General features: G+C 41.0%; 1 protein-coding gene across 1 annotated transcript in view; it reads right to left on the reverse strand.

Annotated features, from left to right (window-relative positions):
* Positions 1-1,263: 1,263 nt before the first annotated feature.
* The window catches only part of ONECUT1 (one cut homeobox 1), a 37,153-nt gene continuing 15,052 nt past the window's right edge, over positions 1,264-23,364 (reverse strand). Inside the window, exon 2 of the mRNA XM_017642688.3 lies at positions 1,264-8,306. Coding sequence (XP_017498177.1) covers positions 8,017-8,306 — 290 coding nt within the window. The 3' untranslated portion in view covers positions 1,264-8,016. The remainder of the gene's footprint in view (positions 8,307-23,364) is intronic.

Here is a 23,364-nt window from a genome sequence, read left to right on the forward strand (position 1 = left end):
AAAAAACCCCTGCATTTTAAGATATGGACTGATAATTAAAAATAGCTAAATTTATTGAGGTTTGTCATATGCCAGACACTGTACTAAGCTTTACTTACTTCTGACTTCTAAACCTCACAGCAACCCTGTAATATAGATATTGATCCCTATTTTACAGATGAGGACACTGAGATTTAGGGAAGTTACATAATTGAAGTTAAATACTTTGCCCAGATCACACAGCTAATAATCAGTCCAGCAGGAATTCCAAAACTTACTTCTCTTTTTCCAGAGCCAGGCCTCTTAATCAATCTCTATATTCTATTCAAGAAAAGAGGGTCCTAATTTCTCAGCCATCTTCTAGCTCCTGACACACACATACATACACACACACACACAAGCACGTGTGCATATCTTATTTTATTGGAGAGGACTTTTAAAGCCTATCCTCTCTAATAATAATTTCTGTTTCTTCTGATAGTCAAAGCAGGTTAATACACATGGCTAGCATCTGCAAATAGAATATGCCCCTTCCATTTAAAAACAGCCTCCTGCTCTACCAGGGAACATCTCCTATTAAGTCCTTTAATTATTAATCTTCCTTTAAACCACAGCACTGGCCTTAGTTCTCAAGCAGGTTGTCCTCTCAGCTTTACCCTTCCTCCAAAGAAAATCCATTAGCTCCTTCCTGGAGACTGCAGAGAAAATACAAACAAAAGAAGGCAAGAACTGTCTAAATTTAAAGTGCTGGAAAATCCAACATTTTATTTACTACATTTTGGTGACTACATAAATGCTGAAACATTTTAACACTGAAAAGCATGATGGCATCATCACTTGCTTTTTTTTCTTTTTTTCTTTTTTGCTTAGCAAACACAGCAGATGATATTGCACGGCATAAAGTGAGAACAGTAGCGAAGCTTAAAAAAAAATGAAAGAAACCTTAATGCAGTACAGGAGATACTCATAAACAAACCAGAATAATGCCTAATGCATTACACTTTCTGTTGCTACACACAAAAATACAGAAGAAGCATTGGACAGAGAGAAAGAGACAAAATATTAGCAAACAACCATAACTGGGTACAATAATCATTTAGTCTGAAATGTAGATGCAATGTAGAAACTACCACGGCTTTCTAGTTGACAAAGAAAATGACAGCAACATTTGTCTTTTATCAAAAATTTTCTAAGCCCCTTGTGGTTAGGTTTTTGAATTAATTATTTAATTATGTATTTACCTTTTTTTGGTTTTTTCTTTCTTTTTTCATTGCTAAGGAAGAATTCCCTCTGCTCTTGGAAGATTTTCTACACTACTGATCTTTTTTTTTTAATCAAAAATTTTTCTTTTTACCTGATGATTGTCTTAGGCACCCTCCTTACATAATAAACCATCAAGCTAACTTGAACAGGGAAACTGAGTCACACTCAAATAATAGCTAATGTCAAAGGTATACTGAAAATAGAAGGGGAAGGGACAGTCTATGCGAGTGACAGGTGGGCTGACTTCAGAGGGACAAGAAACACAGGGAGATATGAAGACAACTACCGAAGCAAGTGAAAGAACGTTTTAAAGTTTATTTTAAAAAATACTTGTCACTTGATTCAGACGGCATATCTAAAATGAGCCCACAATGATTATGTAATAAATGCAGAACATACCACAAAATAAATCAAGGCTAACACAGAAACAGAAAATATGACTGTGAATACAACTCTGTTCAGCGTTTCATTGCTGATGGTAAAAGTACTCCCTCAACCATTTTCCTGGGCTATCTATAACTCACTGCACAGCATTTGTATTAAAAACAAATAATTAGTCAATGCTAACTAACAGAGCACTGAATGATCCTGCAACTCAGAGCTGATTTATTGCCCTATTAAAATACATAACGAGTATAAAAATGTTTCTAAGAAAACGGAACATTTGATCCAAAGTCTAAGCCCTCCCTTTCCTTCCCCACCCCAAATACCCCTGCAAAAGAAAGGTAAACTCCTTGTATGGAGAGGAAAAGTATTTACATCTATGATTTATGCCATGTAGTTGAAGCAACTTATTTCAGCAAAATAAAACAAAATCGTGGGCACCGGCTCTTCTGAGGATGCCACCAGTCAGCTGAGAACAGTGTGTGTGCTGACCTGAAGGAGGGCCAAGTATCTGAACAGCCTCAATTAAGGGCGCCCGCGGCAGGGACTATCTCTAGTGTAGACAAGAAGACTAGGGGGATGATGAAGTGTGAGAAGAAACAAATGGAAACGGGTCTGGGGTACATGCACCCCAGGCCTCTGACAAATAAGGAGAATTCTTCCAGTTTTGGTGGAGGGCTATGGGAAGGGGAGAGGGTTAATTGTGGGTAGCAGATTCCAAGAAACAGATGAGGGGAGGAATATGTAACGGTGACATATTTTCCTTAACTTGATTGATGACTGGGGCCAAGCAATCATGTTTTGCTTCTTCCATGGGTTGGCCAGTGGGGCAGGGGCTGGGTCAACCGCCCCTCAGCCTTGACTTGCTCTGTAAGGGCATGAAGCTTTTATACTTTCCTCTTAGCTCTGCAAAAAGAACTACTTTTCCATGCCCTGCCCCCTGACTTGAAGCAGTTCAGAAACTTGGAAATCTACAAGGATATCCAAATTCAAGTTAGCTTGTCTCTTTTGAGTTTTTACACTATTTCCTTCTAATACCCGTGCGAATGGTTTAAAGAAAAAATAGTAGCAAAGTTATCTCACAAATGCCGGTGCTTTGAAACTTTAAACAAGTCTTAAATTCCTTGGAATTTCAGGTCTAACCTGCAAAGTAATCTTTTCTAAAAAAAAAGATAATAATATTAATAAATTAAAGGAAGAACACGAATAATGCCTTTGTTCTTTCTAAGTGGCAAAAAAGACTACCTTGAAACATTCCTTTTGGCATGTACAAGTTTTTTGAGGGGGGGGGACCTGGCAGTGTTCACAACACACGTTGAAGTGCCTGCTAAGAAAAAGCTAAAGATACACCCTGCAGTTAAGAGAAGTTCTTGCCTTCCGCTTATCTTAGCATGGAGAACAAAAAGATTGTAACATAAAGCTTTGGCGATTTCCATTCTACTATATACAGTTTAAAAACTACACAGTCATAAATTAAAGCAGTGATTAAATAAGTTCATATAAAATGTCATTAAATTAAAAAAATCACAGCACATTATAGAGAAAAATAGGAACCAGTTTCACAAAAAAGAGATTATATATATATTTCTTTACCCTGTGGAAACAAATTTACTACGAAACACAAAAACTTCATAAGCAACTATCAAAATGAAAATCATTTCTTATTCCACTCTTGCATTTTTACACAACCCTTAACCCACCTGGGGAACATTTCCAGAAATTAAGTCTTCCGTGAGCAACAGAGCAGTTCTGCCAAGAAAATAAACCCCAAACCAAAAGGGGGAGGGGGGAACATCCCAAACATACAAACTACAAAATAAATAAGAATTATAAAGTTTTTCTTTAAAAGTAACCTTAACAATTATCAAACTAGTAAGTTCTGCCTTATCACATAGACTCTCTATACAACATAACCCTAAAACTTTATTACTATGAGGTATTTGGAGGAATTGGTAAAAGTGATGCACGGCCTGCCTGGTGAAGGGACTCGGTGAGGGGGGGGCGGGGCTCTAGAGGGAACGAGGAGGAGGAGCTTTGGTTTATCAGCAAGAAATTGGGGAAAAAAAGTCATCCTTTGGTATCAAAGAAAGTTTCATTGCATGGTTGCACGGAAAAAGCACCACGGTGAATAATTATTCCTTTTTTTTTTTTTCATTAGTGGCCTTTCTAAGAGGCTGAGGTATTCAAAGAGTATAAGGTGAGAGAGGTTAACAGCGGTTTAACACTTTGGTTCAAGCAAGGCACTCGTCCTAGGAGTTTACAAAGTTCACAACATGTTTGCCTAGAGATTTACAAGTAGAACTAGCAGTAATAAGAGTAGTATTTCATAATGTTGTTGTTATCATTATCGTATCATTATTATTAAGAATGAAGACAAGTTTACACACTGAGTGAATAGTGAGGAGGGAGAGGAGGTGGGAAAAGGGGGAGGGTAGAGTTCCCTCTGCAGACCAAGGCCGTGCACGAAATATCTTTGGTATTCTTTGGTATCATCAATGTGATTAAAATCACCAATGGAAATTGAGTGAGGTAGCGTCTTTGGTTCACACTATAAATAGTAGATCTTTACACTTTTTTTTTTTACACGTGGAAGTAGCTATTTCTTACCTTCTGCTTCTTTGTCCTTACTATTTAGGAAATAGTTACCAAATGAACTGTAAAGCTAACCACACCACAAGAATGGTCCAGAAAGCCAGTTGCGTCTCAAAATGGCCTCTGGGGTTTGAATGCACCCTAAACAACCAGGTAGGAAAGGGAGAAGTGCTTTCTCTTTGTTTGCTAAATGCATAGTTTTCATCCTTTATGTACAAAGAAGGGAGGACCTTTCTTAGGGAAAATGCCTTTATAGCTCACGTGAAAAGTCCTAGGACTCTTTGGTATAGCAAAGGTTGCATTTAACCTGCAAAGATGCGTCATTCACCTGGGGCACAATGGGAGTGGCATGAGTTCAAAAGCAGTAGAGTGCTTTTACTTTTTCACCTGGAGAGTTAATTATGCCTGTTTTGGGGCAGAGTGAGTAACATGTTCAGTTAGCATTTCTGAATTTCCACACATTCTCTTTGGTTTGGGGGTCTATTCCAGCTGCATCCAGGGACTGGAATACTCAGTTCCTGACACTCAGAATTATTGTACCTGAACATTTACTGAAATCTGGGATTTTGGAATGTCCAGACTTCATACCTCCCACTCTCTCTCTTAGCCCCCTCAGGAAAGCTTCCAGTCATGAGAGGACCTGAATGATTTAAGGCCCCAAACAGTCTAACTTCCATCCTTCCAAAAAAACCCAAAACATGTTATTTGAAGTGCAGTTTTGGAATAAACAAACATACCAGAACAATGATACCCTTTAAGGTGAATTTTGCAAAGGGATTGAGAAATGATGCATGAACAAGTGGTGCATGATCTGCTCTGTTCAATGTGGTAGGTAAAGAAACCTGAGCCATAAATTTGTACTCTACTAAACAGGAATGGAAGCATTTCCTCTCTACATGCCAAGTCAAAAGCAATAACGAATCAGTCATACATGATGTAATAAGTGTATTGCTTGTGAGAAGCTGAGTTTGTCCATTATGATTTCTAAAAAGCGAAGGTTGTGAGAGTGTTTAAATAGTCAAGTAAAAAGATTGCTTTTCAGGCTCTGATTTGTGCATCTGTTTATGAGAAAATATATTTCTAGGCCCTGAAATTGCATAATGGGTGCAAATTCAATGCTGGTATGAAAATTATCTTTGGTGTTAGCAAATAGGATCACTGATTATTAAAAAAAACATTACAGTGGAATTATTAAAAATGTAATAATGTTCTTTGAGACTGGTCTCCCTTGCACCAAAATAATCAGTTGAAAATGTACAATGCAGTTGGATTAATCTGAGGGAGTAAAAACAGAGCAAAAACCATGGTTGTCTGAATTCAACTTTTGTTTTTCCTGTGATATTGAATTTGGTAAGGTTGTGGATAGACACAGCTTGAATTTCCCTGCACTTAAAATTCTCATGTTTTAAATAAATAAAGCTTTCCTCCTTCCTAAATTATAAATACATTATATAGCTGTATCCCTGGTCCCCTGCATTCCTGGAGAGAGAAAAAGTTAATCAGCTTTTTCCCTTTTGGGGATGCCATTGACAAGGTTATATTTTTAGCAGATTTTGAAGGGTGGCCATTTACATGGTCTCTTTTAGTAGCTGAACCATGATTGTGCCATATTTAGAAGGGAAAACCTTAAGCTGGAATTTGGGGTGAGATAAAAAAATTCTAAGATAAAATGTGTCAAGGAAAAGGAGCAGTTTTGTCGAAGGAAAAGTCTGTGTTGGCTCCCTTTTCTCAGTGGGTAGCAGACGTCAAGGAGACACAGGAGGCCTGTTGGTTTAGTTCCATCTCTCCATCTAGACCTAGACGGATGTTGGGACTGGATCCTAGAGTTTAGTTTTGTGTTGAGATGGTTTAATTTTTTTCTTTGGCATTTTAATGAATCTCAATTAAACAACTTAATGTTGAGATAGCACTTAATTTTACATTTCTAGTTAGGAGTGGTAATTAACCAGGTACCCAATTTTTAATAGTACAAAAGGCATCCACTTATATTAGTTATGATTCAATTGCATTCAGGCAGATTTTTTGGGGGGAATCAAATGCCTCATTTGGGTACTGCTAATATAACAATATTATCTTTTAAAAAAATTTGCCTTGGTATTTATAGCCCTGGTTAAGTGACTTGGAAAAATAAAACCTAATAATTTTGTATCTGGAGGCTCAGGTCTAGTTTCTGGAATCTTTCCTTGTTAGAGAGTGGAATCGATGTTACACAAGTTCCAGCTTAATGCAGTAGCAAGAAAGAATGTAGTACACTTTGGTGGCTATGTGTAATGAAATAAATAGTTAATACCTCTAGAACCCAAAGTCTTGTCTTCAGTAAAACTCTGGCTTTTTGTATGCATTTCTACCATTTCTCACTTGTATATGCAATTTTTGCTGATGCCCAAGTCATAAAATGTCTGGATTGGCAAATAAAATCAGCTTGATTACATTTTTAGGATGATTACAAATTCTGGATAGTCTATTTTAATAATAATGTTAGTCTGCTCACTTTATTGTGTGATTGTATAGTATTTTAAAAAGGTATTTGGTGTCAAATGCATAAAGCAAATTAAGTCCAATTAGCCTAAGAACTGAGTCCTTTATTCAGCCTTTTAACTAAAAAGCATTACTTTGAGCAAATTTTCTAATTTAGTTACCTGCCCTGTTAAACTTAGTCTTCTAGTTTACAAATAGGGTACTAATTCAGAAGAATCCCCAGGATTTCTCAGCTATGAGCAGATTATAGAATCACATCTATATGTCAACTAAAGGTGTCATTTATGGATCCCAGAAGGAAGTATGCCATCTGGATGTACATGTACACTGCAGTGACCTCTTTGTAATGATATTAATTGCTTCCCTGAAGCTACATTCTTTCTTGCCAGTTCTGAAAACTAATATTTCAAATGCTTCAAGAGTCATAAATAATAGTCATGATTCTATGTGGCATGTGTGTTATAGCTAGATCAGTTCATACGTATAACTTTACATAGTATCTTGTGTAAAAATAGCTTTGGTTATTAAAATCATCGCAATAAAATACCTGCACTATAATATTGTGTTCTTTGGTACCTAGTTGTTTTTTTTTTTTTTAATGGATGGACTCTTGTTTCCTTTCTTAAAAAATATCTGAACATTCCTTAACAAACAAAGAGAATGCACTGGTTTAGGTGTCATTCAAATTTTCTTTGCTGGGTTTGAATCTGCATTTAGGTGGCAGGCCTGGCAGGTTCAAACGCTAGGCTAGGCGAACGCAGTCTCACTCCTGATCCAATGAACGCAGACAACCCCTTAACTTGGTTGGTTGCGCTCCTACAGCACAACCCTTCCTGAAGACCAGCCCTGCCTAAGTCCCTAACCACTGGTGGTGCGTGTGTGAGCGAGTGTGTGCGTGCGTGTGTGCGCATTCACACACCCACCACACACAGTACTGAGATGCCGTCCACCTTTGTGGCACAGCGGAACAGATGAGAAAGTCCGATCTTAAGAGATGTCCACTCAATGGCTCAAAATCACTATGCTCCAAACCACGAACAGCCAAGCACAGCGAGAATGATCATGGACTGAAGGTGTGAGATCCAGTGGTGTTTCCCCGCTCTCAGAACTTTTCTTGCCAAGTCGTCGCCCCGTTCAAGTGTGTGTCACCGAACAAAGTCAGAATGCAGGTGAGCTAAGTCTTTGGTTTCTTTGGACTATAAATAACACTTTTTTTTCTTCAAATATTTCTAAGTATAAACCTGCTATCTTGAGGTCCCGGTCTTTTAAAAATTCTTTTATTTAAAGCTTTTCCACCGAGGTTTAGTTTGTGGTATTCCTTCACGCTTTGGTACAAGTGCTTGATGAAGATGAGTTGCCTGAATTGGAGCTGCCCTCGTCCTGCCACTTGTCCAGACTCCTCCTCCTTGCGTTCATGAAGAAGTTGCTGACGGTGCTCAGCTCCAACCCCAGCTGCTGGGAAATGGTGATTTGCAATTCTTTGGATGGACGCTTATTTTCCTTGAATATTGCATGTAGAGTTCGACGCTGGACATCTGTGAAAACCAGCCTGGGCTTTTTGGGCGTGTTGCCTCTGTCCTTCCCATGTTCTTGCTCTTTCCTTTTGCATGCTGCAAAGAAACACAGAGGCTGTTAGGACAAACTGCCTGGGAGAATTGAGAGCAGAAAGGCAGAGCTAATAAAATTTGTTAGCCATTCCTCAGGATCCCTTTTTGGCTGTTGGCCTTTAATTATAGCAGCATGGTGGGCGGGGAGGGAAGTGACAAACGGAAGGAGAATTAAGAGGAGGTGCAGTTCTTTGAGTTCTGGAATGGGTCCTGGCTCTGTAAGCATCTGCTCTTTGTGATAAATCAATTAACCCACCCGGGGCCTCAGATCCTCATCTGCAGAAAGGAGGGGCTTCTGGCGATACTGTTTGAGTTTTCCTATCACTATCTGCCAAATGGACATACAAATACCTACCTTGCTTTGTTGTATATATGAAATAGTATGTGTAAAGATGTATGTTAACTGAGGTGTTTTACAAATGCAAAATCTTGTCGGTGAGAAGTAGTCCTGGCCCTCAAAAGGTTTACAGTCTGCCCGTGGTAGTTGACTAAGGGACTAACTGAGAGTCTAAAAAACCAAACAAATGGGAAATGCATCTGTTTCCCTTCTGATCTTGTTTGTTTTCCAGGAATCTGTATGTCAGAAAACTCTGTATACAGTGTCCTAGCATGCCCATCAAACAGTTTTCCACGGATTCTTTAGTGGAACCAGGTCTTGCAGTGGCGTAAAGCCTGCTTTCTCACCACTGGAGCTAAACCTGTCACATTAGGTGTGCTCACCTTTGGGGTCTCTCTGGGCCTCTTGTTGCTCTTTGTGAAAGTCTTGCTCTTGGAGTCCCCTCCTCCCTTCCCTTATGGCCCACTGAGGAGACCCATTTCCTGCTCCTGTCTCAGGTCTGTATAGTGAAGCTGCTTGTTGGCTGCTAGAGCTGTTCAGGCAGGTCCCCAAATGTGGCCCTCAGGCTTCTAGGGTTTGGTGCTGGTTCAGGGGGTCTCTTCTCATTTCAATTGTTACTGTATATAGCCTTTTCCTCAAAATTCACAATAAGTGTTAGCACATGTAGTTTTGTCTCCTCAACTTATTTAACAGAACCCTGTTTGGTAGGGACTGTCCTTAAATCTCCTGTATAGCACTAATGTTGGGGAAATGCCATTGGGAAGTTCTTCCCTGAGCTCTCAAGCACTACATATGTCACAGTGTTAGAACCTGGGAGGTGAGATCCTCTCAGAGCAGGGGGCCCTGCTGAATTTGCAATTGACTGTTAGTGAGAACAATGCTTTGGGGTCCAATGGAATACAGTTCAGGGTAGAGATGATCCATTATAAGGTAGAGCCCTCCAGCTGGAGGTGATGAGAGTCCACCCAAATGTGCAGGGTATAGAGAGGGTAAGGGAGTGGGAGTGGGGCGTGACAAGAGATACTGTTGATTAGGGAACAGCAATGCAGGTGTTTAATGTGAAAGTTCCACTTCTTGTTTGGGTGTACAGTTTGCATTAAAAATAGAGAAGTATTTATCATAGAATGGCTATCATAGAAGTGGGCTAAAGGGAAGGGGATTCCAATTGCTTGTGAAAGGTAGTACTGAAGAGGAAGATAACCTGTCATGGTCACCTCCAGGAAGGTGGGCCAGCAGATCTATTTGCAGAATGAAGTGGCAAAGTGTAGTGGGGGCTGTCTCAGACAGGTGACTTTGATCTTCTCTATGGGTGAGGTCACCCACAATGAGTACCATGTGGGAGGGAAAAGTAGACACAAAATAGCCAAACAATTCTGAGAAAGAAGAACAAAGTTGGGGGTATCATGCTCCCTGACTTCAAGCTATACCACAAAACTATAGAAATCAAAACAGTATGGTACTGGCACAGAACAGACATGTAGATCAATGCAACAGAATAGAGAGCCCTGATATAAACCTATGCATATATGGTCAATTAATATATGACAAAAGAGGGAAGAATACACAATGGGCAACAGACAATCTCTAAATAAATGGTGTTGGGAAAACCGGACAGCTAAAGGCAAAAGATTGAAACTGGACCACTTTTGTACACCACACACAAAAATAAACTTTAAATGAATTAAAGACCTAAATATAAGACATGAAACCATACAACTCCTTAAAAAAACAAAGGGAGTAAACTCTTGAACATCAGCATTTGTAATTTTTTTCTGGGGTGTCAGGCAAGAGAAACAAAAGCAAGGGTAAGCAAGTGGGGCGACATCAAACTAAGAAGTGTCTGCAAAGCACAGAAAGCCATCAACAAAATGGAAAGGCTCCCCACTGAATGGGAGAATATATTAGCAAATGATATATCTGATAAGGGGCTAATATCCAAAATATTTGAAGAACTCATACAACTCAACACCAAAAAAACCCCCAAATAATCCAATTAAAAAATGGGCAGAGGACCTAAATAGACATTTTCCAAAGAAGACACAGAGATGGCCAACAGACATATGAAAGATGCCCCACAACACTTATCATCAAAACCATAATGAGATATCACCTCACTCCTGTGAGGATGGCTAATATCAAGAAAACAAAGTAACAAGCAGTGAGGACAATGTGGTGAAAAGGGTATGCCTACACTGTTTGTGGGGTTGCAAATTGGTGAAGCCACTCTGTAAAGTAGAAGTTTCTCAAAAAACTAAAAACAGAAATACCATATGACCCAGCAATTCCACTTCTGGGAATTTATCCAAAGATGACAAAATCACTAATTTAAAAAAATATATGCACCCCTATGTTTATTGCCAGATTATTTATAATAGCCAAGATATGGAATTAACCAAAGTGTCCATCCATAGGTGAATGTGTAAAAAAGAGGTGGTACATATATACAATGGAAAATTACTCAGCCACAAAAAGAATGAAATCTTGCCATTTGAAACAACATGGATGGACCTAGAGGGTGTTACGTTAAGTGAAATAAGTCAAAGAGAGAAAGACAAATACCAAATGATTTCATTCTAAAAAACAAAATAAATGAACAAACAAACATAAATAGACTCATAAACACAGAGAGCAAAGTGGTAGTTGTCGTAGATGAGGGGGTGAGGAGATGAGTCAAACAGGTAAAGAGGGAAAATTGGAGAGAATGTTTGGTATCTTGATCTGGGCAATGATTACATAAGTGTAATATATGTCAAAGTTCATTAAGCTGTACACTAAGATTTGTGTATTTTATTGTATATACCTCAACTTAAATATATTTTTTTAAAGTAGCATAGAAGATGGTACAAGGCGAAACATGACTTTATGTACCACACAAATAAAAGATTATGAAGAATTAAAAAAAATTCAGTACATGAGAACATGGGTTAAAGACAGAGGCTTTCATTTCAGGTATGCCTGGGGCCTGTGCTCTGCCCATAGCCGGCAAGACACAGCCAAGTGCATTTCAAGAAATATAAATTCTGCAGGATGCTGAAAGGCATTCCATGAACAGTGGGTTTTGAGGTTAGTTTGTGAAATGCTGAGTTAATTAATGCTAAAACAAGCTTCTTTAATGCAAGGATTCTCAGAGCCTTTGATATGTTGTTGTGCACTGATGCTTTCTAGCTATGGGGTCTCCCAAACTTATTTGATTAAGGAACTCTTTACTCAGGGAATTTCTCTCAGGAATGGTGTTGCTTAGAACAGTGTTTCTCAAAATGTGATTGGCAGACCCATGCTGCTATGTACACTGTTACTGTCTTGCAACAATTACAGAAAATTGAGAATAAGCATTTAACAATTTGTATGGCAGGTTGACACTGCTGACACATTCCAGTCTGTGATTATTGTTTTCATAGTAATACATTTTTTATTGTATTATCAAAACTGTCCAGGACAGATGGAAATTAGAAACCAACAACTAGTCTTTGTAGCATTTAAGAAGCTGTCTCAGAACACTCTTTATAAAACATGGTATATAGTAACATCCTAGAATCGGCTGTGAGCCAAGTACTCCTTTGTCAGCTTACATCCACTTTCCTGATTTAATGATACAAAGAACACCATTTAAAGTGCTGACTGAGTTATGCAGAGTCTGCCAAGAATTAGTCTAGGAATATGTGGGCACAGACATATTGGCCTGGGAGACACTTATAAAGCCAGATGGATTTATACTGCAATTTCTCAGATGAACCTGGGTGCAGAGGACATAAGCTCAAGTCTCAGCTCTGTGGCCACGGATAGATACATGATCTTGAGCAGGTCTCTCACCTTCTTCAAGTCTTAGTTTACCCAGCTGCAAAATAGTGGACAATGGCCTTTCCTCAAAGGATTGTAATAAGCATTAAGTAAGATACTATATGTTGAAATGATCATCAAAACTATTGGATATTCTTCTTGCATCTACCTACCACTTCAGCATTTTATTAAAAATAAAAATAATAATAATAATAGGAGAAATGTGGGATCAACATATAAATCAAGTACAAAAATCAAACGAATATTCATATTTGACCTGATTGTTTATAGGTCATATTGCATGATCAAAACCGAAAGTTTCTGTGATGACTGCCCTTGTACTGTTCACCATGTAAGAATTTATTCACTATGTAAGAATTCGTTCACCATGTGAGAACTTGTTCGTTATGCTTCAGAAGATTGGAGACTGACGAGAATTAGGCTTGAGATGGATTAATGATTGTACATTGAGCGTTGACCCCCCTATACTGAATTTTATTGTTGTTAACAGCCATTTGATCAATAAATATGAGAGATGCCCTCTCAAAAAAAAAAAAAAAACTATTGGATATTCTAAATGTTTGTAAATTAATTTTCTAATCTTTTCTTCCTTCTTAAGCCAAGATGCAAGTATACATACTGAATTTGCATATTAAGATAGAATCTTTGCTCTGTCTCTAGCCTGTGGTATGATCTTGATCTCTTCTTCTGCATCCTTTAAATGAGCAGACTGTTCTAGGGCCCTGGGGATGTGAAAGTCCTGTGAGTCATTGAATTAATGACTACAGGGTTTTGTCTCTCCTGGTTTCTAAAGTCGGTCATTACCTCAGTTAAAGAATTTCCAGGGTGACCTTACTTTTAGAATATATGGCCACTACGTTGACTTTGCCATTGCATCCTCTCCATCCTATGGCTTCTCAAAATGAGCAGGTAATGGCTCTGCAGGGACATCAGCCAGCCCTGCAAATAATCCAGCTCTATGCCCATCTGAACGAAGGTGATACAACAAACTCACATCCCTCACAGTTGCTTCAGTTTTATGAGCTTATGGACTTTAGAAATTAAAACAGTTACCACAACGACTGCCATATACCCCCAGTACAGTTAAGCATTTGCCCACCTAGGACTATGAGCCATTGAACAATAGGTACTTTATATTTTTACTGAGTTTCTACTTTTTCATTAAAATTGTAGGACAATTTATTTCACTTGTTTTCTGATGTTCTTGGTATATTTGTTCCAGAGTTGGCTGCTTCACATAGGATGGAACTGTGGATTAGAATAAGGCTGTCTGCTTGGGGGTGGTAGAGCTATGCATGCTTCAATGAGTACTTACTAAAAGTACACTGAGGGTCCAGGTATAGTCAGGAGTGTACGCTATATGTCTGGCCTATGAGTGAGGTAGGTTCTATAACTAGTTGTCAAAGTTTTGGATTCTGGTTCTAGCTCTGTCATTAATTAGTTGAACAATTGGGTTAAACCCCTTCATCAAGCTGGGTTCAGGTTCTGTAACTGTATAACGAAGGGACTGGACTAAATAACTTACAGTCTCTACTAGGTGTGGCCCTATGACTTGATGTGTATAAACAGCTCTCAACATCACTCCAGGGGGAAGCAGCAGGCCGTACAGACCCTGTCCAGGACTATTGGCTTCTGCATCCTAAGTGGGCATCTGGAGAAGTCTGAGGGTCAAGCTATTCGCTCTAGGGATATCTGGGCCACCGCTCCCGGCCACATTCCCTCTTTTGTCAGACTCTTCATGGACTACCTCCACTACTTCCATCTACTCCTGGCAGGCAGAGATGGCTGGGAGGATTGAGGAGAGCAGCTCTGTGGGACAGAACACCTTCAGATGGGGTAGGAAGAGAAATAAGACCCGTGTGCTTACTAAGCAATATTATCAGGTAAGATTAGAAAACTGGACTTCATAAACTGAGTTATTCTTAGATATAATTTGTGAAAGTCCTTCAGAAAATTCTACTTATTGTAGTTATGATAAGGAGGAATATGGAGAAGTGTGTGTTTTTGGTGGGGTGGATGCATATAGGGACAAGCGAAGATCAGGGCACACTTCTAGAGAGTCATGGTATCTGATAGGGTAATACGGGAATGGAGCCAAATGAGTGGTAAGCCACATGTTTGTCACTTTAGAGACATTTATTTAATTTTAGCAACAACTCTGTGAGGTATCGCATTTAATAGGTTGAAGGAAATTGAGGACCTTAACCTGAGGAGAGGACAGTTTTAGCTTCAAAGGCTGGATGGAGAACCCTAGAGCGGCAGGATGGAAGGAGTGAGGGGCTTGGGGAAGAACCAGGCTTGGTGATTCAAATCAGAGTTAGTTATCGGTGAACCTAATGGACTGAGGAAGGAGACTCTATGTTTGCAGCTTCCCTATTTGCATATGGCCTGTGCTCTGTGAGTCCTTAGACTATGGCCAAATATATTCTCCCTCAAAATAGCTGTCCAAGTATTTGCTGTCCTAACATGATTCCAAGGAGGTGGGCGAGAGGATAAAGTGGAAAGGCTGAGGTTCTCAGAGCACCATGCAAATGCCTTGCCTTCTAAAGGTAGGATGGCATTTTAGTAGGGGCCTGCAAGGGACCCAATGTTGTCACCCTAAAGACCAATGCCAGGGCTGAGAACCACAATTTGCAGCGCGGAGTATTCTTGAGCAGGTGAGCCTTTGATGTCCCAAGTCACTCGGGGGAGGCGCAATGTGCATTTGGAGGAGGAAGATCCAGGTAGCTGCTAAGCCCTGAGCCCCTTGCTGCTGCAGTGCCTCTGGGGGCATGTGGAGTACACAAGTAAGGCAAAAGCACACCCTGAAATTCTACCTGGACTCCTGATGGGCTTGCCAGGCACATCCCTGCTCACTCTCAGGGAAGCTCAGGGCTTCAGGGGTAGAGACAAAAGAATAAAAAAGCAGCTGGGCCAGAACAGGCTGATCTAAAGGAACAGAAAGCAGGTTGATGGTTCCCTTTGGCTGAGTGGGTGATGGGGGCAAGGAGGGTGACCGCTAATGGATATAGGGTTTCTTCTGGGGGGAAGTAATGACAGGGTTCTAAAATTGACTGTGGTGATGGTTGCACAACTCTGTGAATGTACTAAAACCCACTGAATTATATACTTAAAATAGGTGAATTATATGGTATATAAATTATATCTTATTGAACTATTAAGAAATAGCTGGGCACACACACTGGTGAGCCCTCTGTGCTCACTGGCTGTCTGACATTAAGAGGGAACCTCTTCTGGACTGCGGCAGGACAAGAGGGGGTCAGCTGTTCATATCTACTCAGCTCCCCAAAATCCTCCCTTGACAGCAGAAGTTGCTTTTCAAAGTAAACTCCACACGACAATATATGTGGAGGAGCGAGTATGCAAATAGAACAGCAAAATAAGACAGGGGTCAGTGGAGATGTAAAGGGGAAACTATGGAAGTGAACATGGCAGGTTCCTGAGCCCATTTCACAGACCAGTACCCACACTGTGGAGATAAAGACCCACTGAATGGGCCACGGCAGCTTCAGATCACAGCTCAGCCTCCAGGAGTCCAGGGTCATAATGTAATTTGCTTTCCTTTGAGTAATTTTGCTGGACTGTGCATATTTTTATAAGCCAGGCCCCCAGTGTGTGGAAGGAGGCAGCTCTTAATGGCAGATTTAGATGGCATAGCATAATGTACAATTAGAAAAGCCACTCCAGATAGTTCTAACTGGTATGGCCAAGGGCATCCTTTGCATGGGAAGTGAACTCCTGCAGAGATTGTCTGGAATCTGTGATGCCAGCAGAGGGAGGAGGAACCAATACAACCTGAGGGACACAGGCTAGTTCTGTGTATGTCTGTAAGTTTGTGCGTAGCTAGGACACCTATGGAAGCTTTTCTGGGCATGCACATTAAAGGTCTAAAAAAAAAAGAGCAGATGACTGATCACTCAGAATTGTCAATCAGGATTGATCAATCTACTCAGGATTGATCACTATAACTCACTCTTGTATCTTGCTTTCTGGTGCTTAAAACACCATTAAACCTTTCCATGTGCTTCCCACAAAACTCAGGTGGGGTAGAAATGGGCATTATTCTTTTTCTGTAGGTGAAGAAACAATGTCAGAGAGGTTCTGTGACTTGTGTAAGGGTACATAGCTGGTTAAGGAGGGGACCTCCAGCGCCTGCATGCCCTGTAGGTAGGTGTCAGCATGGTGGACACATCATGAAAACTTTCCCTAGGACGGCTAAGTGGCAGGAGCCTGGAAAGGGGAGCCCAGGAACTCACAGCCAAGGTGAGTAGAGCGGGAGCAGTTGGCCCACTGGGCAGCAGGCCAGTGGTCAGCCAGACCTGTCTCGCTGTGGCTGAAAGCATTGTAGCTGGCCCACCCAGAAAAGTGTCTGGAAGCTGAGACAGAGAGAGTATAGGCAGCCTAGGGGACAGCACACTCAAGCTGGCCTAGGCGAGTGACCAGAGTGAGTCCAGCTTCCATTGCGGTGCTGAGGAGCATGGGACAGCTGCCTCCCTGTGGACATTGGCTTTGAGAGAAAGCTGAAGGAAACTGGGCTGACCTAAGGTCAAAAGAAAGATAGGGGAGGAGCTAAAGCCAGGAGAGGTCTGCTCCATCAAATTCAGGTTGGAAAAGTCACTGAAACCTGGCACCGTCTCACCTTGTTTGCTCTTTAACAGAGCTGTTCAGGACAGAGAGCTGCCTTCCCATACATCTGCTACCTAGAGTATTTCTGGAGTCAGCATATACTATATTTCCATCAACCTCTGTTCTCCAGGTAAATCTCCACAGCTGCAGCCCAAGACGTAGGGTTATTGGACTTAATGATCACAGGAGGGCAGAGGCTGCTTGAGCCTGGGGGAGTGTATCACCTGCACCCATACAGCACCTGCAGAGCCTCTCCACAGCTGTGGGAGATAGGCGCTATCATTATCCCTAGTGTACAGGTGGGCAGCCTGAGGCTCAGAGGTTAAGGGACTGGCCCAGGGATGGTCCTGAAGGGGACAAGGAGGTGTGGCCTGGGTATTCCTCAGGCACAGACTGAGAGGACATCAGAGAATCATACCAGCTTCAATTTCCATGGCCCCTCAAACTGCCCTTTTGAGTGATTTTGTACTATCTTAGTTCTTCCCTGATAAACTTTGTCTTCTCTCATCTGTTCTGTTTCCTCTGGCACAGGCTGACCCTGAGACAGAAAGGGGACCTGGGACTCCTCATCAAATGGATTCATTTGCATACCCCTAAGATACTTGTACTGCCCTCTTGCAGGTCATCCACACACACATTTTCCTGAGCACAGGTTCAAGGTTTTTGACAAAGAGACGTCCACCACCTGACTTCTCTCTCCACGAAGCTCTTTTCCTGTGTTGCACCTTCAGAGGGATGTAGGGAAGAGAAGCCATTGCTTTGCACTGCTTGTGTCACTAGTAACAAAAGGTAACATGGCTGTTTTCTGAAAGGCTGGCTCAGGAATTCTGATTTTTAAATTCCTGAACTTCTGTTAATGCCTGATCCATTGGAGTTTTATTACATCAGTATCCCTCATCTTAAAGAGCCCCTCAATAGTTTGGGCCCCAATAGTTGGAAAACATGTGATACTGATGCCTTAATGATGATGTTGATTCTGCAAAACAGTCAAAACGAATAGCACACCTGGTAAATTACATGCTTACTATGCATTATTATTTCATGTAGGCCTCTTGTGAATTGTAAGTCTTGGCTTATTAATCCCATTTCTTTAATTAGTAGCCATACATAATACTTTATAATATTCATAGCAATTGAAAGTTTTGAAATGGAGTTTCTCCACATATAACCAGTAATTTTGACTTTTCACTAAGTCATCAGACATTTTCCACAATTAATTTCAAATCAGTGGTTTTTACATGTTTGTATTTCTGGGAAGCTGTCTATAGAGTCAAATTGTAAATGCTATTCTCCCAGTGACATGTATTATACAATTCCCTAAAAGCCTGGGAGGGGGGCTGTTGGAAGCTGCTCCATCATGCTATTCAAGGGCTTTGGCACTCTGACCCAACCTCTTTTCCCATCTCACTTCCCACTGCTGTCATCTACCACCCACACTGAGTCACACTGCTCAGAAGTGAGTCCTAAATACATCATGAGCTCTTACACCGCTATCCTTTGCTCAAGCTGTTCCCTCACTAGAATGTTCTTCTCTTTCTTTTCTATACAAAAATCCCTATGTAATAAGGCCCTGCCTGAGCATCTCATTTTCTGCTAAGCCTTCTCCTCTCCAGCCCCCAGCCCCTGTCACCCAGGGAGAAAAGCTGTCTCCAGTGCCCATAGAGCCCCCCAGTGATCAGTCACTCACCACCCGTCTTTCCTGCTGGACGAGGGGTTCTGTGAGAGTGCACCATGGGTTATTTCTTTGGCACACTCAGCATCCTTGTTGGATAAATAAGTTGGATGTGGCCCCATAGAAAATGGAGACACCCAAGACAGAAGCCTGTCTTTCAAAAATATGTACATAGAATGAAGTTCCATGAGATCTCTTTAATCCTTTTGCAGGATAATTATCTTGAAGCAATTTAATGGCACTGTGGAGATATTTCTGAATTGTTATTGAGAAGTGAGGAAAGGGGGGCCGAGCCCCCATTGAAGGAAGCTGGTATTGTTACCACTCCTATAATTGAGTCAGAAGGTGGGTCAGGGTTGGGTAGGAAAGAGGCTGGAGTAACAGAGCTGGAAGGGCAGTAGGTCCAGAGAGGCTGAATTTGAGCTGAGGCATTGAAACGAGCGGGGAATAGGTTATCATCCGCAGCCAGATGAGTGCCCAGGTGGGGGCACTGGGACCAGCGAGTGGAGAAATACTGTGTCTGTTCTTGCCAAGTCTGGGTGGTGATAGGTCCGTACATGCCTTAGTCAAATACCAAGTCGATAAGGATCTTGTTTATGGATAATGTCGGCAAATATCCACACAGAGTCCTCATGGTAGAAACCATGACATTAATGAGATGACCCCAGGGAAATGATCCCAGTCTTGGAGAAATTAAAATGCAAGGGCTGAAGGACTCAGGTGAAAAATGCTTTATAAATAAGGTGAAATGAAATACTATTTTTGTTTCTTTTTCTTCTGGAAACTGCCAAGTCACTGGACTTTTTGAGTAGGATCTCTGGCTGCTGGTGCCCTGGATCCATGGGTAAGGGATGTCATTCCTTCCCCCGGGGTTTCAGGGCTGCCCTGAATTCTGCAGTGGAAGAGGCTGGAAGGACCCTCAGAAGTTATAGCCTTGGCTCTAAGTTGGAATCACCTGAGAAACTTCTCTGGTGCATGGGACCCATCTCTAGAGGTGCTTACTGATTTATTCAGTCTAGCAGAGGCCTCAGGCTGGGATTTTTGGAATTCCCCAGATAATTCTAGGACATAGCCAAGGCTGCGAACCGCTGCTATGAATCAGTGCTTCCCAAACTTGAGCCATTTCTTGTTAAGATGAAGATTCTGGTTCAGTAGTTCTGGCTGGGCAGGGCCTGAGATCCTGCACAACTAAAAGCTCCCAGGTGGTGCCCTGCGGGTCCCAGGACCACACTCTGAGTAAGCAGGGTCTAGAGTCCAGAACTCTGATGACGGTGTGGGCCAAATAGAACGACCTCACCAGAAGCATGAAGGGGAAGCTTGTTCAAAGTGCAGATTCCAGAAACCCATCCTATCCCTACTGAGTTAGAGTCTCTGAGAGGAAGAGATTCACAAACATACATTTCAAACAAGCTTTCCAGCTAATTTATAAGCCCGATATAGGTGGAGAACCACTTGCTCTTGGGTCATTATTTCAAATTCTGACAAGATCAAAGAATCACCCCACACACTTGTCAAAAAATACAGACTAAATGAGAATTTTAGTAGCAGGCTGGCATCTGTATTTTAAGAAGAGCACCAGGTGATCGCTCTGATTTCAGGTTTAAGGAAGTCTGCTTGGTAAGATCTTTCAGTGGGGCTGGAAAGGTCCAGCCCTTCTCCCTCTCTGTAAAAACCAGCCGCGCTGATTGTCGTGGACTGTCTGCAGAGGAAAAGGAGCAGACAGTTCTGGGGTTGTAGCAGACCCAGAGGTAGATACATCCAGGCTGCTCAGGGCTGGAGACAGAAGGCTTTGTTCTGTGACCCTCAAGAAAGAGCAAGTTGGATGAGAATGGCAGAAAGGATCAGACCAATCACTGTGAGATTTTTAGCACTGACAGAACCTCCTCCTGAGTTTACTGCCAACTGTCTAGCGCAGAGGGATACAGGGGCATGAGGATGGCAGCCACACCCCTCTGGCATGTGAGGGTACTTCACACCCACCCACCCCTTCTGCCTCCTGATTACCCTCCTGGGCTGGTATCAGGAGGAGAAACAAAGGTCTTGGAGTTTATTTTCTTTTACATCTACACCCACACCCACACCCACACTGTGACAGATGGATCCCTATTAGTCTGTACTGGGCCTGTGTTATGGCATTAAATTTAGAATATGGTTAAAGTATTATTTTACATAATAATTAGCATGCCTTAGAATCACTCAAGAGCTTGTAAAAACACAGATTAGTTTCTGAATCAGTAGGATTTCTAACAAGTTCCCAAGTGATGCTGGGGCATATGGAACAAGAATTGCAAATGAATTCTATCTGACATTTTTTAGCAGATTTATTTTATGGGTATGGGTGAAGCAATTTTAAAATTACTTTACATGTATTGTCTAGGATTGAACAAATGAATAAATGTGTATGTATATGTGAAAGAGGAGAGAAAGAGATGTTATTGGGTGCCAGGTACTCACTGCACGGGAAGGGACATGCAAATATGGCATGGGAAAAGGCAAGAAGATATCCTATGGGGATGTATTGCAACTGGATGTGGAGATACTGGTGTGAACTCATGATGTTAAAAATATGTACAGAAGCATGTTTATGTGCACATGTATATTATGTATGTATATTTGTGTATCATGTGTCTGTAAAAATATACAGGCATATTTGTCCTGTATATTTCTGAGAAGGCCAAAAAACAAAGTCACCTTGTGGCCATGAGCACACCTAGTACCCAGGTCTTCCTGGTCTTGAATACCATTCCCCATCAAAACAACCAGGGCTCAGCAATGAAGGGGTAGATTCTAAGGCTGGGGCAGGGTAGGTAACACATGAGCTTGGAATATCTTATTACAATGCCAGAAATTTAAAAAAAAAAGATAGAAGTATGTCACAAGAATACAGTAGTCAGATTAAAGGGGCTTCCACTGGTCAAATCTGAGACAATCTGAGCAACCAAAATAGTTAAGTACAGTATTGATTTATAAACCACTGGGAAGGAAGAAATGCATGGGTCTATACCAGTAATAAAGAGGGAAGGAACTCTTGCTCACAGTGGAAAGATGAGAGAGATAGATGTGGCAGGAGTGCTGGAGATAGAAAATCATTTTGAAACCATTGTGATTAAGACTAGGCAAGAATCAACAGATGCTAAATCAATGGGGAATTTTGATGAGGAGTAGGATATTTGCATGGTTTTAAAGTGTTTCCCCACAGTTGGCGTATTAGTTGTAAGTGAGAAAAACCAAACTTAACCAAACCAGTGATTGTGCAGTGGGGGAATTCAGCCACACCTGGGCCCGATGGTCACAGTGAGCTCGCAGGCAAGTGAGCGACATTCACACTGGGTGGGCTTCCAGATGTGATCCCCTGAGAAGCACACACCTCGCCCATGCAGCTTCCTAGGCAAGAAGGCATGACCCTCGATCTAATGAAGAGGACAGACCAATACAACACGAGAAACAATTTTAAAAAAAAATGGAGACTAAATCCTCCAAACATGGCAATGTTATAAAAGGTAGAGAAAGGCTGTGGAAATGCTTTGGATTAAAGAAAAACAAGAGATATGACAACTCATCCAGAGCCTGGATCCTGTCCTGGAGGAGAATAGTGCTCTGAAGGACATTACTGGGTCCACTGAAGCATACAGTGGCTGCATAAGGGACCCTCCCTACTCTTAGGAACACACTCATGACTATTGAGGGGTAAGGGGCCATGATGTATGTAACTTACCCTCAAATGATTCACAAAAACAAAGTTCTGTGCACGAGAGAAAATGAGCAAGTTAGCAAGCAAGCATGAGCCCTGGAGCATGTGTACACAAATGATCAAGCAAATGGGGCAAATATTAACAATCCATCGTTTGGTCCTGTTAACAGCTGGGTAAGGGTATGTGGGTGTTCGTTGTACCATTGCATTTTGAACCTTTAAAAAATTTGAAATAGTTTCCAAATAAAAATTTCAAAAATTAATGCTTGTGTATAGTATTTAATGACACCAAGACATATTCCATTGCAAATTCTCTGTGAGCTCAGTTTTGTGGAAAATAAAAATTGTAAATATATCTTAGTTATGTACTTTCTAAAAGCTAGAAGGAAACAAGCCAACACGTACATACCCAGGTGTCATCTCTGTGCTATGGAATTATGGATACTTTGATTCTGTTATATTACTTATAATGTTTCATATTGTCTATATTGAGCATGTATTGCTTTAATAATTAGAGAAAAATTATTTTTGAAGGAGGAAAACAAATATTCAGTAAAGGTTTATGTGTAAGGTTGCTAACTGCTGTACTGGTCATTGATAACAACAAAAACAAAACCAGAAAAAAGAGTCTGAAATTACTGAAATGTCCAATGATAGGGAAGGCTGTTGGAGAGGTTATATCCATTACGATACTTCTAAAATATTATAAAGTCATAAAAATTTATGCTTATCCAATCAATTTATGGACCAGCCCAAGTGTCCAAAAATAGGGAATTGGTTAAATTATAGCATAGCTGAAAAACACAAAATATGTAGAATGTTTTGTGGCATACAGTGGGGCAGAAGGGAGGAGCTTTTACCCTTTTTCTCTGATGTCCTGTAAATTGTAAATGCACTATCTATACATATCTGTTGAATGGATGAATGCTACTCATGA

The sequence above is a fragment of the Manis javanica genome, chromosome 8 (assembly GCF_040802235.1).
Source record: "Manis javanica isolate MJ-LG chromosome 8, MJ_LKY, whole genome shotgun sequence".
NCBI classification, from domain to species: Eukaryota; Metazoa; Chordata; class Mammalia; order Pholidota; family Manidae; genus Manis; species Manis javanica.